The sequence below is a fragment of the Polypterus senegalus genome, chromosome 3 (assembly GCF_016835505.1).
Source record: "Polypterus senegalus isolate Bchr_013 chromosome 3, ASM1683550v1, whole genome shotgun sequence".
Classification (NCBI taxonomy): domain Eukaryota; kingdom Metazoa; phylum Chordata; class Cladistia; order Polypteriformes; family Polypteridae; genus Polypterus; species Polypterus senegalus.
In genome coordinates, this window is record NC_053156.1 from 233,586,409 (window position 1) to 233,609,280 (window position 22,872).

The 22,872-nt window shown below is 36.6% G+C and overlaps 1 protein-coding gene across 1 annotated transcript; it reads right to left on the bottom strand.

Moving 5' to 3' along the window:
* Positions 1-9,635: 9,635 nt before the first annotated feature.
* plaat1l (phospholipase A and acyltransferase 1-like) lies at positions 9,636-22,144 on the bottom strand. Its single transcript, XM_039748771.1, has 4 exons — positions 22,016-22,144; positions 19,466-19,595; positions 12,395-12,648; positions 9,636-9,796 (listed from the first exon to the last, which is right to left on the bottom strand). The coding sequence occupies exons 1-4, from the start codon at positions 22,022-22,024 to the stop codon at positions 9,731-9,733; spliced, it is 459 nt and encodes a 152-aa protein (XP_039604705.1). The 5' UTR covers positions 22,025-22,144; the 3' UTR covers positions 9,636-9,730.
* Positions 22,145-22,872: the final 728 nt, after the last annotated feature.

The window sequence follows — 22,872 nt, forward strand, 5'->3', positions numbered from 1 at the left end:
GGATTCAGAACCATTCACTTTTTGTACACTTAATTGTGTTTTAGATTTAATTTTAAATAAATTTGCAATTTTTGCACATATAGTTAAAGTCAATAAACCCTACTGACAAGGTGAAAACAAGGTTTGTAAATTTATTAAAAATAAAAAACTGAAATCTCTCCCCTATGTAAGTATCCAGACCCTTGATTTATTACTTTGTAGAAGTCCTTTTGGCGCAATTACCGCTTTGAGTCTTGTTGAGTAAGTCTGTACAAGCTTTGTATGTCTGGATGTCAAAAGTTTATCTCATCCCTCCTGGCAGATCCTCTCAAGCTTTGTTAGATTGGATGGGAAGCATCTAGAAACTGCCATCAGGTCTCTTCACAGTGTTCTTTGGCAGGGGTTATCATATTCTGTCCTGGGGATCCACTGTGGCTGCAGGTTTTTGTTCCAATCCAGCTTCTGTTTTTAATTGGACTCCTGGGCTAATTAAGTGAACTGTTATTTCCCAGATTCTGTGCTTTGGGAACAATATAGAAATTAGAAAACTAAGTTTGCTAAAAAAAAAAAAAATAATAATAAATAAATAAATAAATAATTAAAATGTGCTAAGCAGTCATGTGGAGATTATGATTTTTTTTCTTTTTAACAATATTTTCATCCTGATTTTCATTCTTTTTTTTTCCAGGTGTTCTAATTGTTTAATCCATTATTTACTAATTAGTGGGTCTGACACTAAAGTAGTTGCAGCCTTTGAATACACTATGTAACAAATTTTTATTTTTATTTTGTTCCTGGGTACAAAGTGTGTTTTCCTAACCCGTTATGCCTAAAAAAAATAGAAAATAGCTGTTGCTCCACAAAAACTTTGCTTTTGTGATCAGGACAATGATATTTTGAAATTTGTCTGTTTTCGAGAAAATTCTCGATTTGCATTCAATACTGAATAGTGTTCTAGAACATCCTTGAACTGTTAGAATTGTCCAGAAGTTTCTAGCATTTTCCAGAATTATCTAGAACGTTCAAGAAACTTTTAAAACTTTCTAGAACGTTCTGGGACTGTCCAATAGTAGTCATACAAGTATAAAAGCACAGGTGACTCGAACCAACATTTCGGTTTATGTTATTTTTTTGATTTGATTTAGATGGCATCAAGAGGTTGCTTGCACCCAGCAGATGCATTTTGCTACGTCTGTGTACAATTTATAAAGACAAGAGCGACAAAGTATTCCGTGAAAGCATGTCGTAAGATGTGCGAGGCCTACAAGGCATACTTTGGAATGCCTGTTGGGGATCAAGACAAGCCCTGGACACCTCATTTTACATGCGAATATTGCAAGAAAACTCTTGAAGGTTGGTACAGGGGAGAAAAGAGAGCCATGAAGTTTGCTATCCCGCGAATTTGGCGGCAACCGACTGACCACTCAAGCAACTGCTACTTCTGCATGGTGGATCCTACCAATTTGCCAAGCTGCTGAACAGGACGGAGAAAACGGCTTGGAACAGTTTGGTTGCAGTGGTTCACGGCTTTCTGGGTAATCACAAGGCTGGAAACTATGTGCAGTTGGTTCGGACTCTTATAAAGAATTATGCCAAAATGGGATGCAGAATTTCTCTCAAAGTCCATATCCTTGACGCTCATCTTGACAAATTCAAGGAGAACATGGGAGCTTACTCAGAGGAGCAAGGCGAGCGCTTTCATCAGGATATACTGGACTTTGAACGTCGTTACCAAGGACAGTATAACGAAAACATGATGGGGGACTACATTTGGGGGCTTCTTCGAGAAAGCAATTTGCAGTACAGTCGCAAATCTAGAAAACCTACTCATTTCTGAACCTTTTTGAGTGGTTTTGACTGTCTTTGTCTATTTACCATGCAAGTGTTGTTCTTTATCAGACCACATGAACGAAAAGATAAAAATTCCCTTGTTTTGTCACTATAAATACAAAATTTTCTGGGATGTGGTCATAAAATCAAAGTTTGTGCTGAATGTAGTCGTTTTTCCATAGGCTTTAGACATAAGCAGTTGAAATATAACTCTTGGAAGCCAGGTACAAAAATTTTGTTACATAGTGTTATTCAGTGTTATTTACCTGGGTGTCTGTTCTGCTCATTTTTAATTGTCATTATTAAGATACAAGGAAGGGAGTAAACTGCACAGAGAAAGGGCAAAATATAATGAAATCAACAAAAAAGAGTTAAGCATTTCGACAGAAAAAAATAGAAATATTTCTATATATCTTATAAATGTAAAAATCATGCTTCTGTGCTTTTCTAAATGTAGAATAAAAGAAGAGAAAAATACCAGCTAATTAAATAATATGAGTGTTATCAGTTGTTGTCACTGATTATCAATCAGGTTGGAACAAAAACCTAAAGCCACTGTGGGCCCCCAGGACCACCTTTGAGAACCCTGTACTATGGGGTTTATGTCTAACCTTTGGCTAGGCCTGCACTCAAGGACAGTCAAAGACTTGTCCCAAGACCATTCCAGCCTTGTCTTGGCTGTATACAGTACTTCAGGTCATTGCTGTGTTGAAAGGTGAACCATTGCCCCATTCTGAAGTCATGTACACTCTTTAACAGATTTTCTTCAAAGACTCTGTGTATTTGCTACATTCATCCTATCCCCAATTCTGACAGTCTCACTGTCCCTGCCACTCAGACATACCCACACAGTCTGATGCTTCCACCACCATGCATCACTGTGGATAGGTGATGAGTAGTGCTTAATCTTTGCCAAACACAGTACTTGGAGGTCTGCCCAGTGACTTCAATATTCGTCTCATTAGACCAGAGAATCTTCTTCCTCATGCTTTCAGAATCCTTTAAACTATCATATGCCTTTTACCAAAGAGTGGATTCCATCTAACCAATCCACCTTTAATGGTCAGTGCTGTTGAGAGGATCATCCGTTTGACAAGTTCTCCTATCTCCACAGAGGACATCTGTAGCTTTGTTACAGTTGAATGTTGGGTTTTTTTGCACCACCCTGACCAAAGACTTTCTTGCCCAGTTACTCAGTTGGGCCGGGCAGCTGACTTTACAAACAGTCCTGGTAATTCCAAACTTAATATAATAATTTCATAGTTATTAATGTTGCTGAGCTCCTGGGAAAACTCAAATGTTTGGAAATGGTTTTATACGCTTGTCCTGATCAATGCCATGTCTACAGAGAGTTCCTTGGACTTCATGTCTTGTTTTATGCCCAGACATGCAGTGTGAAATTTTGGACCAGATATATACAGGTGTGTGCTTTTCAAAGTGATGTCCAATCATTTCAGTTGGCCACATGTGGACTCCAGTCAAGTTCTAGACATTTTGCAGGGATAATTAAAGCAAACAGGACGCACCTGACAATATTTGGAGTGTTACGGCAAATTGTCTGAATATAAATGAGAGATTTCAGTTTTTGATTTTTGCCATTTGAAAACATGTTTTCACTTTGTGATGATAGATTATTGAGTGTAGATTAATGGACAAAAATTGAAAATGTATCCATTTAAACTTAAATCTACAGCACAATAAATGTTTAGAAAGGGGTCTGAATACTTTCTGAATCCACTGTATAGTTTTATCTGTGGGACATTGGTTGTGCCTGTCAGTCTTGTGGTTCAGCTGACATTTTCTAGTTTGTTTTGTTGCACTTAGTTGTTGTTACTGAGTCTATTTTCACCCTCTATTCACATGTTTAGAACAACAACATTTATATAGCACATTTTCATACAAAAGTTTATTTGTTGTTAAGTTTGCTTTTAAAATACAATCCCAAATCAGAAAAAGTTGGGACAGTATGAAAAAAACCCCACAGTGATTCTCAAATTTACTTTGACTTTTATTTCATTGCAGACGGTATGAACCCAAGATATTTAATATTTTGTCTAGTATATTTCATTTGTTAATATATTGTGAGGAATACCCTCAGTGTGGAAGGACATAGGAAGACAACATGCACAGAGCATTGTCTCCCTTGGAACGCTAGATGACAGCCCCCTTGGTTGCAGCAGCACCCTGGATTCCCATACTGCATCGTGGTAATTAGAGTCTCATGGCTCAGCCCTCTTTGGTTCTGTGGATGCTTCCGGTGGGTGCTGCTGGGACTGGGGAGCTCTACTTTTTTGGGTTCCAGCCTTACCTTCATGTGCTCCCGGACCAAGCTTTTGGAATACCTGAAGTACTCCAGGAGTCAGAGTTGGGAGGATGAAGATGAATCTTGCTGGGAGGAGTGGAGGAGGCAGTGATGGAGAAAGAAATAAAAAGTGTTGCAGATGCTTTGTAACTTTGGCTGTGTTGTGGAAAACCTTTATTGAAGAGTTTTCCATGAATAAAAACTCTTGCCTGTGGCAGACCTTCATCCAGAGCCTGTTTGTGTCGAGTGTTTGGGGAGCTGGAGCTTCCCATAGTGGCCACAATACATCCATTCCTGCATTTTAGGCCTGCAACACATTCCAAAAAAAGTTGGGATAGTAAAGCATTCACCACTCTGTAATCTCGCCATTCCTTCTCACAACACTTTAAAGACGTTTTGGCACTGATGATATCAAGCAATGAACCATTTCAGGTGTTATTTTGTCCCATTCTTTCCTGCAAACAAATCTTAAGTTGTGCAGCGGTACGGGGGTTATCGGCATCACATTTCTTTATTTCAAAATTCTCCACACATTCAATATTGGGGACAGGTCAGGACTGCAGGCAGGCCAGTCCAGTACCCGTACCCTCTTTTTCCACAGCCAGGCCTTTGTAATTTGTGCAGAATTTGGTTTTGCATTGTGGTGTTGAAAAATGCATGGATATCCCTGGAAAACATGTCATCTTGATGGCAGCATATGTTGTTCTAAAATCTCAGTGTACCATTCTGCATTAATGCTGCCATCATATTAGTATAAATTACCTTTGCCAAGGGCACTAACATAACCCCATACCATGGTAGACCCTGGCTTTTACATTTGTTGTTGATAACAGCCTGAGTGGTCCTTATTATCTGGAGTACTGATTCATCTGACCACAATAAAGTTTTCCACAGTGTGATGGACCATTCCAGATGCCTTCAAGCCTAGAGAAGTCGGTTCTACTTCTGGAAATGTTAATATAAGGCTTCTTTTTTGCAAAGTAAAGTTTTAAGTGGCATTTGTGAATGTAACTCTGTATTTTAGTGCTTGACAAAGGTTTGCCAAAGTAATCCCTAGCCTGTGTGGTTATATCAGCCATTGATGAGTGATGGTTCCTGATGCCGTGCCATCTGAGAGTTTGGAGATCACAGGAGTTCATCTTAGGCTTGCGCCCTTGCCTTTTACGCACTGTAATTCCGCCAGATCCCTTGAATCGTTTAATGATATTATGCAGTGTAGAGGAAGTAATTTGTAAATCCCTTCTAATCTTTCCTTGAAGAACATTGTTTTTAAACATTTTAATAATTTTCTCATGCATTTGTTGACAAACTGGAGATCCTCTGTCTATCTTTGCTGCTTGAAGACCCAGCCTTTCGTGGATACTGCTTTTGTACCAAATCATAATTACAACTACCAGTAGACAACGCCCCTTTGAAATCACATCATTATTTAATTTTTTTACCTCATTACTGGCCCTAATTTGCCCCTGTCCCCACTGAAACGAAAGCAAAAATATAGTTTTTAGTTTCCCAAGCACCCATTAGCAATTACACTATGTTGAAAGAATTTCTAAGCATGTATCACGTTTTAATATGATTGTAAATCAAAAAGTTAAAACAATTTTGAAATAAAGCAGTAACCAGTTTCCATGTAATTTTTAAATCACCTTTACTTTTTGATTTATCCTCGTATAAGCCTTTAGTTAGGTATACAGTACAATCTGTTTTAATTGTAGCTCATTTCTTGTTACTGAATTATGCACATACTGTGAATATACATATAAGAGCAGCCATAAATGTGATGCATTATGCATCACCCAATTTTATCATATATATGATCAATTCTGGCGTGCTGGTCTGGTACCTAATTGTAAAGGAAGAAAATTAATTTAACTGAAATGAATTCAACCGAGTGGAACTACAGTACGCAGTACCTACAATGTCACTCGTGGAACATTCAAGGGCATTATTCTCAACATTCCCATTTCAAGGTGTTTGTTGTGTACTAATAAAATGCTTTGCATTTTTCATTTCATCAGATGGTAAATGCTGTTATAGGTCCAAATGTCACAATTACGTTAAATGTATGAATTTTTTATGTTAAAAGTGCTGATTTAGTTTCTATAAGTCAATGTATATTCTGCCATGTTTTATGTGTTTTGTGGGTGATCCCCCAAGAGGTGGAACCACCCCACCGTCACTGTCAAGGAACTACTCTCAGCCATTTAAAAAACATTAATTTTTTTAAAAATGTCTTGTCCTGTGCCAGCCTGTGCTATTAAAGTGCTTGAGTACTTCATTGAAGACATTGTCTTGGTAAAATTAGTTTTCTGTATATATCTGAAGGAATTATAACAGAAGTGTTTAATGAAGGTGCTACAGAAATTCTTTAAGTAAAAAGGCTAAAATTCACGATTCTTACATTAAAATACTCATACTTTACTTGGGTTGAATCCACTTGATATTAAAGTGTCCTCTTTGATGATGATGATGATGATGATGATGATTATTATTATTATTATTATTATTATTATTATTATATCATTTATGGACATCTTTACCAAATGTGAGTAACAATTTCAGGATATACATTTTACCTATAAAATACATTTTTTAAAATTGACGCAGTACTTTAAGGGACTTGTTTAGAGTCAGAGTCTAACAGTGCATCAGAAGTTGAGACAGAACATACTGTATAACCTTAAACCTTATGAGATGCCCCCAAAATAATAGATAATATTTTACATATTAGTACATTGTAGAATACTCTGGAAAAGTCAGACAGGTATTTAATTTGCATTTTTAATGATTGTGAGCCCCAGAAAATGTGAATAGATCAAAATGTTATGTTTCTCTCTACTTGCACCATTTTACCATGTTAATATATTTATACTATTTATGTTAGCATTATTTTCATGCATTTTCTTACGTAATTTGTACAACACAGGGTTTGCTGAGATATACACATGTATTTCTGTTTCTCTGTACAGATTGCTTGGTGTTTCATGTGTTTTTATTTAATGTTATTTTGGATTTAATGGCAACATTTTATAATTAATGTGTACAGCACATTAGGTTAGTATATAAGTGTGCTATAATAAAATGAGTTCAATAGTATGTTTCTACAACATTCTTATATATTGTCCTGTGACAGAAGCAGAACCCTACGTCTATGTATTTTTGGTGCTTATATTAACTATAGTGATCGAGACTGCTTCAGCTAAATGAAATGTCACATACATTAATCAAGCCACTCATTTTATTGAACAAAAGCATCTACAATGAAACATTTTGTACTGTTCAAGACAAATAATATTAATTGGGCATAACAGCAGACACAGTGGACTAAATCATAGTTTACCTAGGAGGCAAGGCTAAGCATCTTGACTTAAAAAACAACAGTTACAGAATGTAAGATACTGTAGAAGAAGTAGCATTCAGTAGAAATTGTAAGAACTCAGGAAGAACCTGAAGAAGCTGAAATCTCATTATTCTTTATAAAATATAGTGCTTATTAAACTTAGTAGTACTTATTAAAGAAGTTATACAGTATATCTGAACTTCATTGGATTGGTCAAATTACACACATTTACATTGGCATGAGTGTGTCAGGAACAGAAACATGGTTGGAATTTTCATGCATGGCAGTTTTATAGCTAAATCAAAAACGGGCCACCACCCATAAACATTCAGTCAAAGGCAGTTCTTCTATAAACAGAAACCGATCACTAAAGATATGGGCTGATGGGCGTTGAATAATATACATGCTACAGTCCATCAGCTTACAGCCGTGTATAAAACTGGTGCACATTAAAGGACACTAATCTTGTCTTAATCTGTCATGGATGGTTTATGGCAGCCAGTGATCCAACCGCAATTCATTCTTGTCTGCAGAAAGTAACAAGGTGTGGTGGCAGTTGACAAGTTTCGGCTGATCCATATGTTGTAATGGTATGGGGTGTGTTTACGTGGCTCTTTTGATCTAAGTTGGGTGAAGTTAAATGCTATATCTGAGCATCATTGCCAATCAGGTGTGTCCCATTATGGCATCATTGTATCCAGCTGTAAATAGGAAGAGTATTGCCCAAAACTACATATCCAGGAAAGTCTTAAAATTTTAACAAGAACATGATAATGAAATCACAGCCTGGGTTTTCCCTGCATGGAGTTTGCATGTTCTCTCTGTGTCTGCGTGGGTTTCCTCCAGGTGCTCCAGTTCCCTCCCACAAACCGAAGAAATGTAGGTTAGGTGGATTGGCCGTAGTGTTTGTGTGGTGTGTGCATGAGTGCTTGTCTCTGCTTTGCACCCTACCATGCTAGGAAAGGCTGCAGGCTTAGAAAATGGTATGGTATAGTATGACAGTGAAGTCATCATAATACAGTGGTCTCAGCATTCTACTGATGTATTCGGGGCAGTGTGCAAGTGATCCAAAATAATTTACTTCAGAGGGTGAAATCAGGAGTATGGTGAACAGCCGTACAGCCCCTGAAATTTTAAGGGTACCTCTGATCATCATAATAATTGTCAGAATTTCTGTACTTCTAATTTTTTTCAGTCAAATTTCCACACAAAGGTTTTAAATGTTTATTAAAAGCTACTGTCTTGTAAACATTCATATAAAAGATTGAAAGTGCATTTTTAATTGCAAATTTTATTGATCAAACCTAGCAAGCATAACCATGGGTTAGTTGACGTCTGCATATATATAGCAGTGTAAACATTTTGAGGTTGTGAGTTTCTGTGGAATTTAATCTTATCTTCAAGTGTGTTAAGCATTTTTAATTCCTGGAACATTCAGATAATTTCTGTTATTGTGTAGCTTCTGCATAAAGATACATAAACTTAACATTCATTCATTAATTTTTTTTTATCAATTTTTTTATATCCAAGGGCCATAGGGAGATAAAGCCAGTTCCAATTAAATCAGGTACTAGCCTGGAATCAGTTGTGGATCACAGGAAATAGTCACACCCAAATTACAAAAACAGATTCATTGCAAATTAATTTGCATTTCTATAATGTGGTATATGGCAAGAAACTAAAGTACATCAAGTGAGCCCACATGCAAGTGAGGAGAACATGAAACCTTCACACAGACAGCACTAAGCTGAGCTACCACAGTGCTGCCCACTGTGCCACAGCTCCACCAATTACAATGTCAAAATGGCAAATAAGCCAAACATCAAACATACCTGTAATGATATAAACAATATATGACAACACAGTAATTTGTTATGATCTGAAGCAAAACAAATTGTCAGAGAGATATACAAATTTCCTAAGAAGTTACACACATAAACAAACAAAAAAAAGGAAAAATCTTTTTGTTGACTTGAATTTATTTTAAATATCATTATTACCTCTTATTCTGTTCAGGATTCTTTCCCCACCTTCCTCAAGAAAAGTTGAATAGTTGAACTTACTTGGAGACTACTAGCACAAAAGTGCAAAAATACATGCATACTATATATATATATATATATATATATATATATATATATATATATATATATATATATATATATAAAATATAATATAATGTGTGTGTGTGTGTGTGTGTACGTTTAAATAAATATATACAATATATTTACAAAGTGTTCAATTGGGTTAAAATTTTCTGTCAACGTTTTAGTTCTTTCCTATAGTTTCTTTTTTTCAAAACATTCTTTCCAAATTGGATATATTTTCTTGTAAATGCATTCAATCTGAAAGACAAAAAAAAAAACAGGAAAAGGTATGATTTCTGATAGAATATAATATGTTTACTGTCTGACCCATTTACTTAATGAGCAAATAACAGAAGGAAATTGCAGAGTGGCTTCAATTTAATGGCACATTGGACTGTATGTGAAACATATCCTATTTGTAGTATTTTTGTTCTATAGTCCAAATAAGACTTCACTCCCACTGTTCTTTTTCAGCTAATTTCAATGTCTTTTGGGAAATTACTGCAATGTAAAGTTGTATAGCCAGTATCTCACATGAATTTTCTTTGTTTTGTCATTTCTGAGCTTCCTAGACACCCCAAAGGTAGAATATCTCACAAAATAATTTTTCCCATAAAAACAGAAAAACCAGGGCAGAAAGGGTTAGGCATTGTTTGATGTGCAGTTTTGGCCTCAAGTTTCATTTTGAAACCCCAGCTTTTAGATTTTAGAACCTTTTTTTTCCAAGTTTTGTTATAACATCAGCCTCAAGACAGGGGCCATTCACAATCTACACTTACTCAAGCTTTTCCAATTAAACATACACATTGTTGGCATGTCGATGGAAATAGGAGTACTTGGGGGAACCTCATGAGCAGATCAGAAGAATATGCAAGCTACACACATGGCAACCCATTTGGGATTAGAAACTAGGTTCCTGGAACCTCCATCTTGCTTTAATTGGTGAAAACATTCTACTTTAAATGCTGTTTTTTTCAGTACAGTCACTGTACAGTCACTGGCCAGTCACAGAAAGTTATTTTAATTATTATCATATTACCACTAGATAGTGTTTGAACATGAAAGAATATAGCTAAAGAATCCATTATAATCTTGGGCTGATAAAAAGTAAAACTTTCAAACCTAATCTATTTCAGAATCTAGTGTAGGAGTGTCCAACTCCGGTCCTGGTGGGCTGTAGTGGCTGCAGGTCTTCATTCTAACCATCTTCTTAATTAGTGGACCGTTTTTGCCTCTGATTAATTTGTTTTGCCTTAGTTTTAATTGACATGACTCAGACCCCTTAGCTGTTTCTTTTTCCTTAATGAGCAGTCAAACAATAATGTAACACAAAACAAGCCACCACATGACCAGCTGTCCTGAAAATAAAGAAAGGTGAAGGTCTCGGTCATGTTGGTCTGTTCAGGTCACCAAAACATCTTGACAGGGGTCTTAGTAAAAACAGCAAATGAACAGTCTGCATGATATTCAACAATGGCTTTAATTAACAGCAAGAATTGGCTTCTCATTAAGAAACTGGTTAGAGTGATATTGGCTGGAGTTTGATGTTCCAGTTCAGCCAGTCATCTGTTGGCTCGTTTCTCACCTCATTGGAGTTATGTACTTAACAAAAAAAGGTGAAATAACTGAAAACATGTTTTATATTCTAGTTTCTTTAAAATAGCCACCCTTTGCTCTGATTACTGCTTTGCACACTCTTGGCATTCTCTCGATGAGCTTCAACAGATAGTCACCTGAAATGGTTTTCACTTCACAGGTGTGCCTTATCAGGGTTATTTAGTGGAATTTCTTGCTTTATCAATGGGGTTGGGACCAGCGGTTGTGTTGTGCAGAAGTCAGGTTAGTTGGACGATCATTTATTTTTCAACAGGACAATGACCCCAAACACACCTCCAGGCTGTGTAAGGGCTATTTGACCAAGATGGAGAGTGATGGAGTGCTGTACATGGTCATGAAAATAAAGAAAACACATTGAATGAGGAAGTGTGTCCAAACTTTTGGCCTGTACTGTATGTGTTAACATTTAATTTAAGTGTTTTGCAAACTGTGTGTTGATGTGAGTGTGAATGCACCCTGCATTGGACTGATACCACTTCTGGAATTGCTTCCTGGCTTGAAGCAAGTAGAACAGAGGTGGGATTCAGCCCACCTACAACACTGTATTGCAGAAAACAAGCTGGGGAAATGAATAAAAGACTGAATGCAAATTATTACATAAATTGAAGTACAACAATATTATATTATGAGTTTATTTGAAAAATATATACATTAGTCCACATTCTGAGAATTTTATATTATTAAATAAATCTTTCATAGTTCACTATAGGGCGGCACGGTGGCGCTGCTGCCTCGCAGTTAGGAGACCCGGGTTCGCTTCCCGGTCCTCCCTGCGTGGAGTTTGCATGTTCTCCCCGTGTCTGCGTGGGTTTCCTCCCACAATCCAAAGACATGCAGGTTAGGTGGATTGGCGATTCTAAATTGGCCCTAGTGTGTGCTTGGTGTGTGGGTGTGTTTGTGTGTGTCCTGCAGTGGGTTGGCACCCTGCCCAGGATTGGTTCCTGCCTTGTGCCCTGTGTTGGCTGGGATTGGCTCCGGCAGACCCCCGTGACCCTGTATTCAGATTCAGCGGGTTAGAAAATGGATGGATGGATAGTTCACTATAACAGCAGGCTGATTCTCCATAGCAAATGCTTTTATTTCATGGTAAGTACGCATCATCCCAGGATTATTTAATGCACTTGTACAAATTATGAATTATAGTTTCAAGCCAGTTGTGTATCCATGTAGTTTAAATAAGTTGGTACATTTTCTGATAAGGATAAAAAATATCAGACATAAAAACACAGAATTATCTACCTGTATTGATTTTTTTATTCCATAGCGGAGAAGTGTTGCCTGGTGCTCACAGTTGTGGAAGAGGATATCATAGGTGACCGGCTTTCCTACTGCCTCATCAATCTCTGGTTTAATGACTTCATAGTAATCTCGTGGCTTGTGTTTTCCATCCAGGTAGTTATTTATTTTGTATTTTGCCCCCACTACATAAAGGGGGTCTATTTTAACCTCAGCCTTCAGTGCTCTTCCAAACAGCAGGATTTTGGCATCAGACTCTGCAAGGAAAATATTGAAATGTAAATTGATTTAAGCATTGTATTGATTTTTTGGTTAAGATGTGGGTTTTTTTGTATGCCTGTGTCTGTTGCTGCTTCTAAATGGTTTTGTAAAATCCAAAAAAGCTTAGGGAAATGGAAAAGACAAAACTATATATATTAGTATTAATTAGTTTGATACATTTATTATACTTTATTTATATTTACATGATTACTTTATGCTTGCTCTTAGTGTAACATGTCCCTTGTCTGTTGTTAAGTTAACATAAATAATTTTCTTTGGGATTAATAAAGTTTTTCTGATTTTGATTCTGAAATAGGACCAAAAAATGTTAATGTCTATTCCAGCAGTTCACCATAATCAATCCCAAGAAAATTAAGAAATATGCTAGTTATTAGAACATAATTGAAAGGATGATGGATAGAGACGTGGATTCTGTATTCTTACCCTCTTAGCAAAAGAATACTTGCAGAAAATCATATATCATAGGACAAAACAAATAAACAAAAAGAATTTTTTTGAAGAAATGCTTATTTAATGATTTAAAACATGTATATCTTAAGAGTAAATCATTCAGATGTTGATATCTTTTAAAGCTCATCAGATTTAAATAAGATTCGGCATATAAATATGGTTTAGATTAGATTAGATATACTTTACTAAACCTCAAGGGGAAAATCAAATGCATACTGCAGCAAAGCAAAAATAAATAAATAAAAGTAAAAACATAACGCACAGATTTTGACTCAAAGTTGAACATAATATAATCAAATAAAAACATGCAATAAATGCTATGCTAAAAATACATAGTAAATTTCCCTATGGGTTCTGGCTGGAGTGAAGGAAAGGATGTTAGGAGGATACATTGAAGTACCTAAAGGTAGCAAGCAGAAAACATCCCCAGAGGCACGTCTTATTACACTGAGGAGTAATGAACCTGTGGCTAAACATACTCCAAGAAAGCACCCTGGATGCAGTGGTTAACAACTGCCTCACACCTTTAAATGGCTAGGCTTGAATCCCAGCTTCACTGTATGTGTGGAGTTTGCATTTTATTCCAGTTAATGTATGATTATTTTTCCTTTTACATTCTGAAAACTGGCATATTATGTTATATGCTCTGTGATGGTATGGCTGTGCACTTTTACCTGATGCTGTTGTGATATGCTGTGACTCTGTACAACAGTGAATTGAACTAAGCACATCTAACAATGGGTTGATGGATTCTGCTGTTAGGGAGTTAGTCTAATTGTTTCTTGAATGGTTGAGTATTGTGCATTTTTCTCAGGCTCCAGCAGATGGCATTGGTGCACACCATGGAGACTTAAGCACAACAATAATAATATTGGAATGTAAATTGATTTAAGCATTGTATTGATTTTTTTGGTTAAGATGTGGGTTCTGGATTCTGGATCTTTATGATCCAGTCTCTAGCTGTTTTTTGTCATAGTGTACTTCAAAGCCATTAAACCTGGAAGAGCCAAATGATGGCTCATCTGATCAATCATTTAATCCTTTAACATTTTCATTTAACAAAAAGTAAAGTTCTCTGTAATGTAAACCATTTCCAAAGATAAAACGATAAAGTGTTATACATATCATATATAAGGTGGAGTGGTGGCTCTGAGGCTAGGGATCTGCACTGGCAATCGGAAGGTTGCCAGTTCGAATCCTGTAAATGCCAAAAGGAACTCTACTCTGTTGGGCCCTTGAGCAAGGCCCTTAACCTGCAATTGCTGAGCGCTTTGAGTAGTGAGAAAAGCGCTATATAAATGCAAAGAATTATATTTAGTAAGAATTGTTATGCTGCACATCTATCTGTCTGTCTATCTATCTATCTATCTTTTTTCTGATTTTCCTTCTCTCAGTAAAAGGATCATAGTGAGGAGGAGTCACTACTTGTTGCAAAAAGGAACCAAACCAAAGATGCTATTTTATTATGCAGTTTGCACGTACAAACACATAAAAGGGCATCATCCATCCATCCATTTTCTAACCCGCTGAATCCTAACCACAGGGTCACGGGGTCTGCTGGAGCCAATCCCAGCCAACACAGGGCACAAGGCAGGAACCAATCCTGGGCAGGGTGCCAACCCACCGCAGAAAAGGGCATCATTCAACTCATTAAACATGGGCTATCTAATAGCAATATTGTCCCAATATCTTATCTAAGCATTCTAATGAAGCCAACAACAAGACATAATATGTGCCTGACTTACAAAATTCATCATGTGATAAAGTGCTTCTTGGTTTCCATCTTTTAAACAGACCAATTGGGAGTTAAAAGTTAACATAACTCCATGTCTTTTAACAGTACAAAGAAACTGGAATTTCCAGAAAAAGCCAATGTGAGCAATATAGAGCAATTAACAGCTACAAAGAGGGTATACCAGCTAGAAACTGAACCAGGATACAAGCTCAGTGAGGTGAAAATACTACTCATTATGCCACCTCCACATTATTTGGACTAAAAAAAGTAAATGTGAAGCATGCTACATTGTCACCACCTCCTGTTTGTTGAATTTGAAAGGTCAAAATGAAGAATATCTTTTCCACAAGTGTAATAATTATTCATTGTTTGACCTTACGTGACATTTCTCTTTCTTACTTTCCTTGCTAAAATGAATTTCTGGTGCTAAGAAAACTGATTGCATGCATCAAGTTAAGCATCCAGAACAGGAACCATTCGAGCAGAGATTCTATAGCAAATGATAATAGTTTAGATAATTTGCATAACGTTTTATCAAACTCTATAGAAACATTACCGATAAATATATTTGTCATTTAAAAGAATGTAAATTTTTTGGATTTTCTTTTAGGTGGTGCTGTAGTTAATTCTCCAGGAACCTGAATTCAGTTTTTATCTTGAATGCTATTTAAGTTTGCATATGTGAATATCTACTTATATTTATAGTGACTACTGTATATACAATGGTAAATTTACTTTCTCGATTCTCTCACAGCTTCCTGAATGCCACTCAATACTTTTGCCAGTTTGTCTTTGGTATTGGACAATGTAGGAGTATGACACCATAGTAGACATCTGTAGGTTAGAACTGTAGTATAAACAGGATACATGATGGAAATCTGACATTTTTACATTTGATTACATCCTGCCTGAAGAAGGGGCCTGATTTGCCTTGAAAGCTTGCATATTGTAATCTTTTTAGTTAGCCAATAAAAGGTGTCATTTTGCTTGGTTTTTCTCTACATACATAATGGCTAACACGGTACAACACCCTAGTACTACATACATTTTTTTTGTAATTAGTGCTTTAGTTAAAAAAAGCTATTAAAGACCTAATAACAACCCTTCTGTGTTCTCTTTCTCCAATAAGTATTTATGTCTTTTCTCCTATATCCCAAACACTTGTGTGATTGGTTATGCAGCCACTCTAAATGTTCCTGTGATGAAGGTGTGCTTGTGCATGGGGATGCCTTTCCATGGACTGGCACCACTTCTTTGTGTCTTCTTCTGGGATATTTATGTACTGGCTGCCTGAATTGTATAAGTGGGTTGGATAAGATCTGACAAAGATTGCTGTCCCTTGTGCCTCAAGCCTCCAAGATAAGTTTTGACTGCCTGCTACTATAATGGAAAACTCAAGTTCAGGTACTTATTAGTTGGATGATTGTGGTGTTAGTTTTATCTGATAAATCAAATACAAATCAAAATTGCTTTGAGTGACTTTTCAATCTGTGTGATATTTAAAAATGTGTGCTTGTAACCAGTCTCTGTGGGGCTACTGTTCTTAGAGGTTTACAGTAGTCTTAAATGTGTTTATTGTTCAGACATCTCCAACATCCCAGGCTAGTTGAAGTCAAGTTGAATTCAAGGGATGCTTTTATTTAACATTAAAGAAAACAAATGAATAGAAGAAGAGATCTTTACAGTGAGTCACTAATGCATGGGTTATAAATAATCATTGTGCTGTGTGCCATAACCACCACAGGTGATGCAACTTGAAACTTTTGTCTGCTGCTTCAAGAAAATGACGTAGAACAAGGAATGTTCACCTAATGAAAATGTGCACATATTGTTAGCTCTAAATGCATACCAAAAACCAGTGGGTCACACAAGTTTCTTCATTCTGCTACACCTGTTGTGAACAGCACATCTATGTTCACAACATACAAACAACAAAACCAACATCACTGCTCACTTCATATGAGAATCGTCTGTTAAGACTAAGTGTTGCCAAGTATTGGAGTATCACAAAGTGAACATGTCAGTTACATTAAATGCGATTTGATTTTTTTTTTTTCACTGATCGAAAATAGTTGAATGATTCAAAAACATTTCAAACAAGTAATATAGACATTTTATTCCCAATCATTTTAAGTTTAAATATTTTTAAGAAGAAAAAAGCAACAGTGCCATACACAGTAAACCTTATTGTAAATGAAATCAGCCCAATATTTTAGGTTTTCAGGCTGCTTTTGGAAAGGAATAATGTATAGGTTTTAATCCATGTTTAATTAATAAAGCTTGCTTATCATGGCTCTAGGGAGAGTGCTCTTGTAGTGCATGTTTTTTCAGTTAAGCAAGTAATATTTTACTGTACAATGTACATGTGTTAATAAATGTCAATGAAACAGTAGGGATCTTCAAAAAATGCGTCAAACTGGACCTGCACCTTTTCATTTTTTCATTTTCAAACACGCACATAGATGTGGATTGAATGACATTTCATGAAATTGGTCAAATTGTGTCTAGGATGTAATTCTATTGAAAATTCAAAATCAGAAATTCTGTATAGAGAAAGTAAAAGCAAAGTTAAATGTGTCTTATGTTCAATGTATTCAAATTCTTTTTAATGATTTCAATTAAATAGATGCAAAAAATTGTAAAACTGTTGTGGTAGTAAAGATGCATCCAGTTGGCATCATCATTACAGAGAGAAGGCTTCGGGCATTTCAACAACAGCTGCTGGTCAGGCTGAAAGTCACTCAGGCCCTGTCTGGTCGTGCTGTGCTACCTTACCCTTTTCCACACACTAGTTTATCAAAACTTTGATAATGTACTGAAACCATAAGTGCAAAACTTAAAGGTCTAGAAGTTAAAAAATTGAGTTTCCTTGTCAGCAAAAGTGAAGAGTGCAATTTATTGAAAAGTCATATACTGTATATTACTTGCCTTGCTTTATAGAACATATAAGAGGATGGCTCTGTGACTTCTTTTTTATTTGTGTGATCCTTTTGGTATCAGTTCTATATTGCAATGTTTGCTGTATAACACTCTTTGTCATCTGCTGTGCTGTAACTGGCCAATGTAATCAGAAATTCTCCCAGCAGTACATTATTTCAAGGGCTGACTTCAGCACAGATATGACTCTAGACAATCCTTTCTATACAGAACAGATGAGGTCAGGTTTAAGAAATACGGTTACAAAAGGAACCCCTCTAAAAATGTCACCATCAAAATGACAGTTTTTTTGCCATTATTAGGTGCTTAGGATGCACTTTGATACCACCAACTATTTTGCCTGAACAAGACGTTTTCACTGCATCTTTCTTCTATGAAACTTTTTAACTCGCAATCTTATTTACTCACTTAAATTTTGAAAATGTCAAATTAAACATATACTGATACTCAACCTACTGTAGACACCCTACAGAATAGTGTGCTGATCCCCCTGCTATATTATGTGTTTACCTGTGACAAAGTGGCTGAACACAGACCCAAATAAAACATTACAGTTGGTGATGACACCAACTTTGAAAGTCTGGTCACCAGAAATAAAGAAATGCCTTACAGAGCAGATATTTACCTTCTGACACAAGTGGTACCAGAGCAACAATGTCTCACTCAATGGCTTATAGACATAAGAGGAAGCACGAGGCACAGTGTGGTCCAAAACATCCCCACAACCGTGGTCTTTGGTCTAAGTGGTTTAGGGTCAAGTGGACAATGAAAGTTACAATTTTGTCTCTTTCTCTGATCTCCTTTGGGATACTTCTAATCATTACAAAGCTTTTATCCCTAGGCCTGAAAAAGGCCACCATGTCTACCTGGACATACCCATTTCTACTCCATTGTCCCTTTTCTATACATGGCTTGGGCATGGGTGAGTATCATTGGGATTGTTGTCAGCTTTATTTTAGACTTTCATTATTGTGCAAAACCTTTTTTAAGTGAGTAAAAATGTGATCAAATAATGGAGGGGAATTGGGAATTGCCTAAAAAGATCAATGAAAGGTGATGTGTCAGCATCACAATGTGTTAATATACTAGTTATCATGTTCTTATTCACCAGTTATTTTCAGAGAAAGTGGTGTTTATCAGCAGCCGTTTCTTACAAGAAGGGATTACACTGTTTGGAGAACATCGACTTGTTAGTCTTAAATACAGTAATTTCTACAAGCTAAAATTACAGTGCAATAAATATAAAAAATAAATCGATAAAATTACAGTGGAGCAACAAAACATTAAAGCTGAATGTTATCCTAAGTCTTTCTGTACTTTCCAACTGTGTGACCTTCTCCATAGGCCCGTCTGGAGTAATGTCCTCTGGTTTTTGGTAAATCTTGATGCCTAATTTTCAACCTGTCTTGGCCCGGGGTTATGGAGAAAAGAAATCAATCTTTAAATATCTTAGTGTTTCTCTTTGCATGAATGTCCTTCTGTATACTGGGGTATATTGGTTGTAATGTTTATTCATTAAGAGAGACTGTTAATGAAGGTTCAAGTACATTTATGTAAATTTTTCATTGCTTATAACTTAACCTAACCAAAATACCAACAGAACATATTGTATTACCCATCACAAAATGAATCCATGACGAAAACTGATCCCTGTATTAAGAAAAACATACCTCTTGCCGTCAAGTGTGCTACATAAGGAACACCATCTCGTTCTCCATAGTAAATTCCAAAATGGGACAGATTTTTAGTGCGGGGAAACTCTATGATGTCTCCAGGAATAAGTAACGGGTGAGAATTTTTCTTTAAGAGAGAAGACAAAAATAACACAGATATCTTTAGGTTCCATGAATGTGCACACAGCTCTCCTTAGATAACATCTGTTTTGATATACAGAACTGTAATCCTAAAATTTCAGCGACTGATGGTATTGCCGAAAAGAAGAGCACAACTCTGAGGTAACTCCTTAATGTCTGTTCATTTACTAACACATACTGTTCTTGAATTTATCACACATGGTTAAGAGCATCCCATTTGTGACACCACTGCACCAGAGAATGTTTTGATCCTCATGCTTTCGCCACAGTTCATGTCTTAAGAAGTGTGTCCCTTGGATTTTCAGTTATACTGTGGTTCACACACCAAAGTTGACCATACTAACTAAATAAGAACTAGCGTCCTTGTCCAAATAGTTGGTATCAGCACATAACAGTATAAGGTTTTTGCAATCAACACTGCTACTCTGTTTTTGCACTTAAATACACTATCCTTCATGAAGGGTGACTTAGCTCTTGATTATAAATGTTAACAAGACCAGTTTTGTCCTTCACATCCTGCAATTAAGAGTGACCTCTGGCTCATTACTGTGGACTGGTTACACATGCTACTTAATCATTTAAACAAAATATGGTCCAACATGTTAGTATCATTATTGTCTAATGACATGGAACCACCACTACTACATCAAAACTCACATGTTGTTATGCTATTTAACTTTCCTGCAGGCATTGTCAAAAGGGATTGTCTCTTCTGACATCATCCGTAACAAGAATAGTGTTATCCTCAGCATTTCACATATGGTATGAAATCCTGAATATGACTCTGTGAGTCGCACTGCAAACTGGACACATGTGCAACAAGGCTCACAGCCATGGCTTCTGCAACCCAGAGACCTAAAATCGTTGTGGTTTTCAGGGTGAAGTGTGGCAAATGAACCATAACAGCCATTTTGGACTGTTTCAATATGTAAATGTACATATGTCATCTTTTTTATTATTAAGGACCCTGTACTATTTTCATGTCAAGAGTTGGCTCCTATTGTGCACTTGATGCTGCTGGGAAAGACTCTGGCCCCCACATTATTGCAACAAATATTATATCATACTAACACTTTTTCTATGTTTTTAGTGACTATAACTCTTTTTACTTTGCACGTAATCTAGGTAATGCATAAATGCAAAAATATTATTTTAATATAAAGTTTGGTTATAAATAGAGATAAATGATTGTGTATTGATATTATCAATTAGTTGTGATGAGAAACAAAGAAATATGATATTTGAGAAACATTGCGCAACTGGAAGAGGTTCTGATGACCATTTCCTCTATCTCAGTATACAAGAAAGTCTAGGGGAGCACACTCCCAATTTTTTGTCTTTAGTGATGGGCTAATGGCTGGCACCCAGTGTCATCCAGTGTCAAGGGCCACAATGAAGCTGCATTATTATTTGAATGTAATATTGTAATAACATGCAAATGTAATACTACCCTGGCCCACAAAGTGGAGGCTGAAGGTTACGTCTGAGACCAAAGCACCACAGCAACTATAAAACTTTGCTAATTTGATGCTGTCCATCCATTGATCCATTTTCGGAACCCCTTAGTACAATTCAGAGTCATTAGGGCTGCAGTCTACATCTGCATGGGATGCCAGCCTATCATATGACACACTGTGATTCTATCCCAATTGTCGGCCATCGATTATCCTAATATGCACAACTTTGCGATGTGGTAGGACAATAATGAGAGTACTTGAAGAAAACACATACAAGTCCTAAAGAAGATAAGATGTTGGACCTGTGAATCAGCAGCAGCAACTACTGTACCTGAGCATCTGGCACGTGTAGACTGTATGCTTTTCAGTATGTGCACTTACCCTTATGTTTCCAAACACATCTGTACTGTGTAAAATTGAAGACATTTGCCGCTAACGCAAATGGCTCTTTCCCCTTTTTGTAATAAATATTTCCAAAATAGACTTTTTAAAACAAACAGCTGCCTTAGTCAGGCACAGGTGCACTTGTTGATGAGTGAAGCACGACTGAGGCAGACACACTCTTCATTATAACTGAGTCAGCTCTCCAAACGTATTCACCTTTCCAAGCCCAGTTTCACCAGGATAGGATTTATAACTGGTTAGTGTTGGTGATAAGTTACAGTTCTGTGAACTAAAACTCAAGTTAGTTCATATTTGCAAGACATCTTAGACAAAGTCGAAATGTACCATAGACCTAAACTACATTAATGTGGAGGAGAACACTTACAGAACAGAAAAAAATTCTATTGAAAATATGCAGCTGCTCTGGCTTTTCTCGAGCTGTGTTACCCATTCACGTGTAAGAGGAAAGCCAGTTGAGCATCTACGTGCCGACAGGACCATATGCCTCTGCCAGTGCATCACCACATTAAAACAAAAGGAAAATAAGCAGTTAGAGAAGTCTTACCAAACCCATCTAGATTAGAATATTCCTTGGTTTTTAAATGCTTGAATTCAGATCAGCAACGGTATCCCTTGATTAGTGTCGACTGCAGGAGGCAGATATTCAAGTGAGCCTCTCTGAAAGTAGTGGGACTTAAAGAGAAAAGGAAGTGTGATTTGAAGGAGAAGTGAAACAGGCATGCATTTTAATCAAGTGTGAAGTTCTCAAGTAATCATTTGTAATTTGCATTTTTAAAAAAATGATATACAGTAAGTACAATTATCATTGTGACTGTTAGATATTAGTTAGATAGCGAGGGGGCACAGAAATTAATTCCCAGTGTTCCAGGAGACTAAGGTTCAGTATGAGTTCAGTCACATTCTTTGTGGGGTTTGCTTGTTCTCCATGACTCAGTATAAATATTCACCAAGCATGCTGGTCCACATGTCACTGATAGGTAGGTTTGGTTGAACAGTGGCTCAGGTATTAATTAGTGTGGATGTGTTTCCTTGTAGATAAATTGGAATAGACTGCAATTGTATACAGAGTTGTCTCTTGCCTTACACCCAATGCTGCCAGGAAAGACTGCTTTTTAAAATCTGTGTTAGAATAAGCATGTTTAGAAAATGGGTGATTGGCTGATTGGTTGGGTATGGTCATTTAAGACAGTCTGTACAACGGCAATAAGAAAAGAAGGGAATGCCGTTGAGTTAGGACTTGTTTAAGGATTAGGCGTAGTTAGTGCTGCTTCTTCTGAGTCCTGTGTCCAAATCCCAACTTGGTCACTATGAATGTGCAGATTGCATGTTTGTCTGAGTTTGAATTGTTTTTTTCTAAATATTCCAAACATGGAGTATTTACATTCATTTGTGACACTAAAT

Excerpts from the sequence above, each read along its gene's own strand:
- plaat1l (XM_039748771.1), bottom strand. Across the intron at positions 12,649-19,465 it reads AGCACACTTGACGGCAAGAG|AGTCTGATGCCAAAATCCTG; the intron begins GTATGTTTTTCT and ends TTTTCCTTGCAG. Across the intron at positions 9,797-12,394 it reads GAATAAAAAAATCAATACAG|ATTGAATGCATTTACAAGAA; the intron begins GTAGATAATTCT and ends TTTGTCTTTCAG.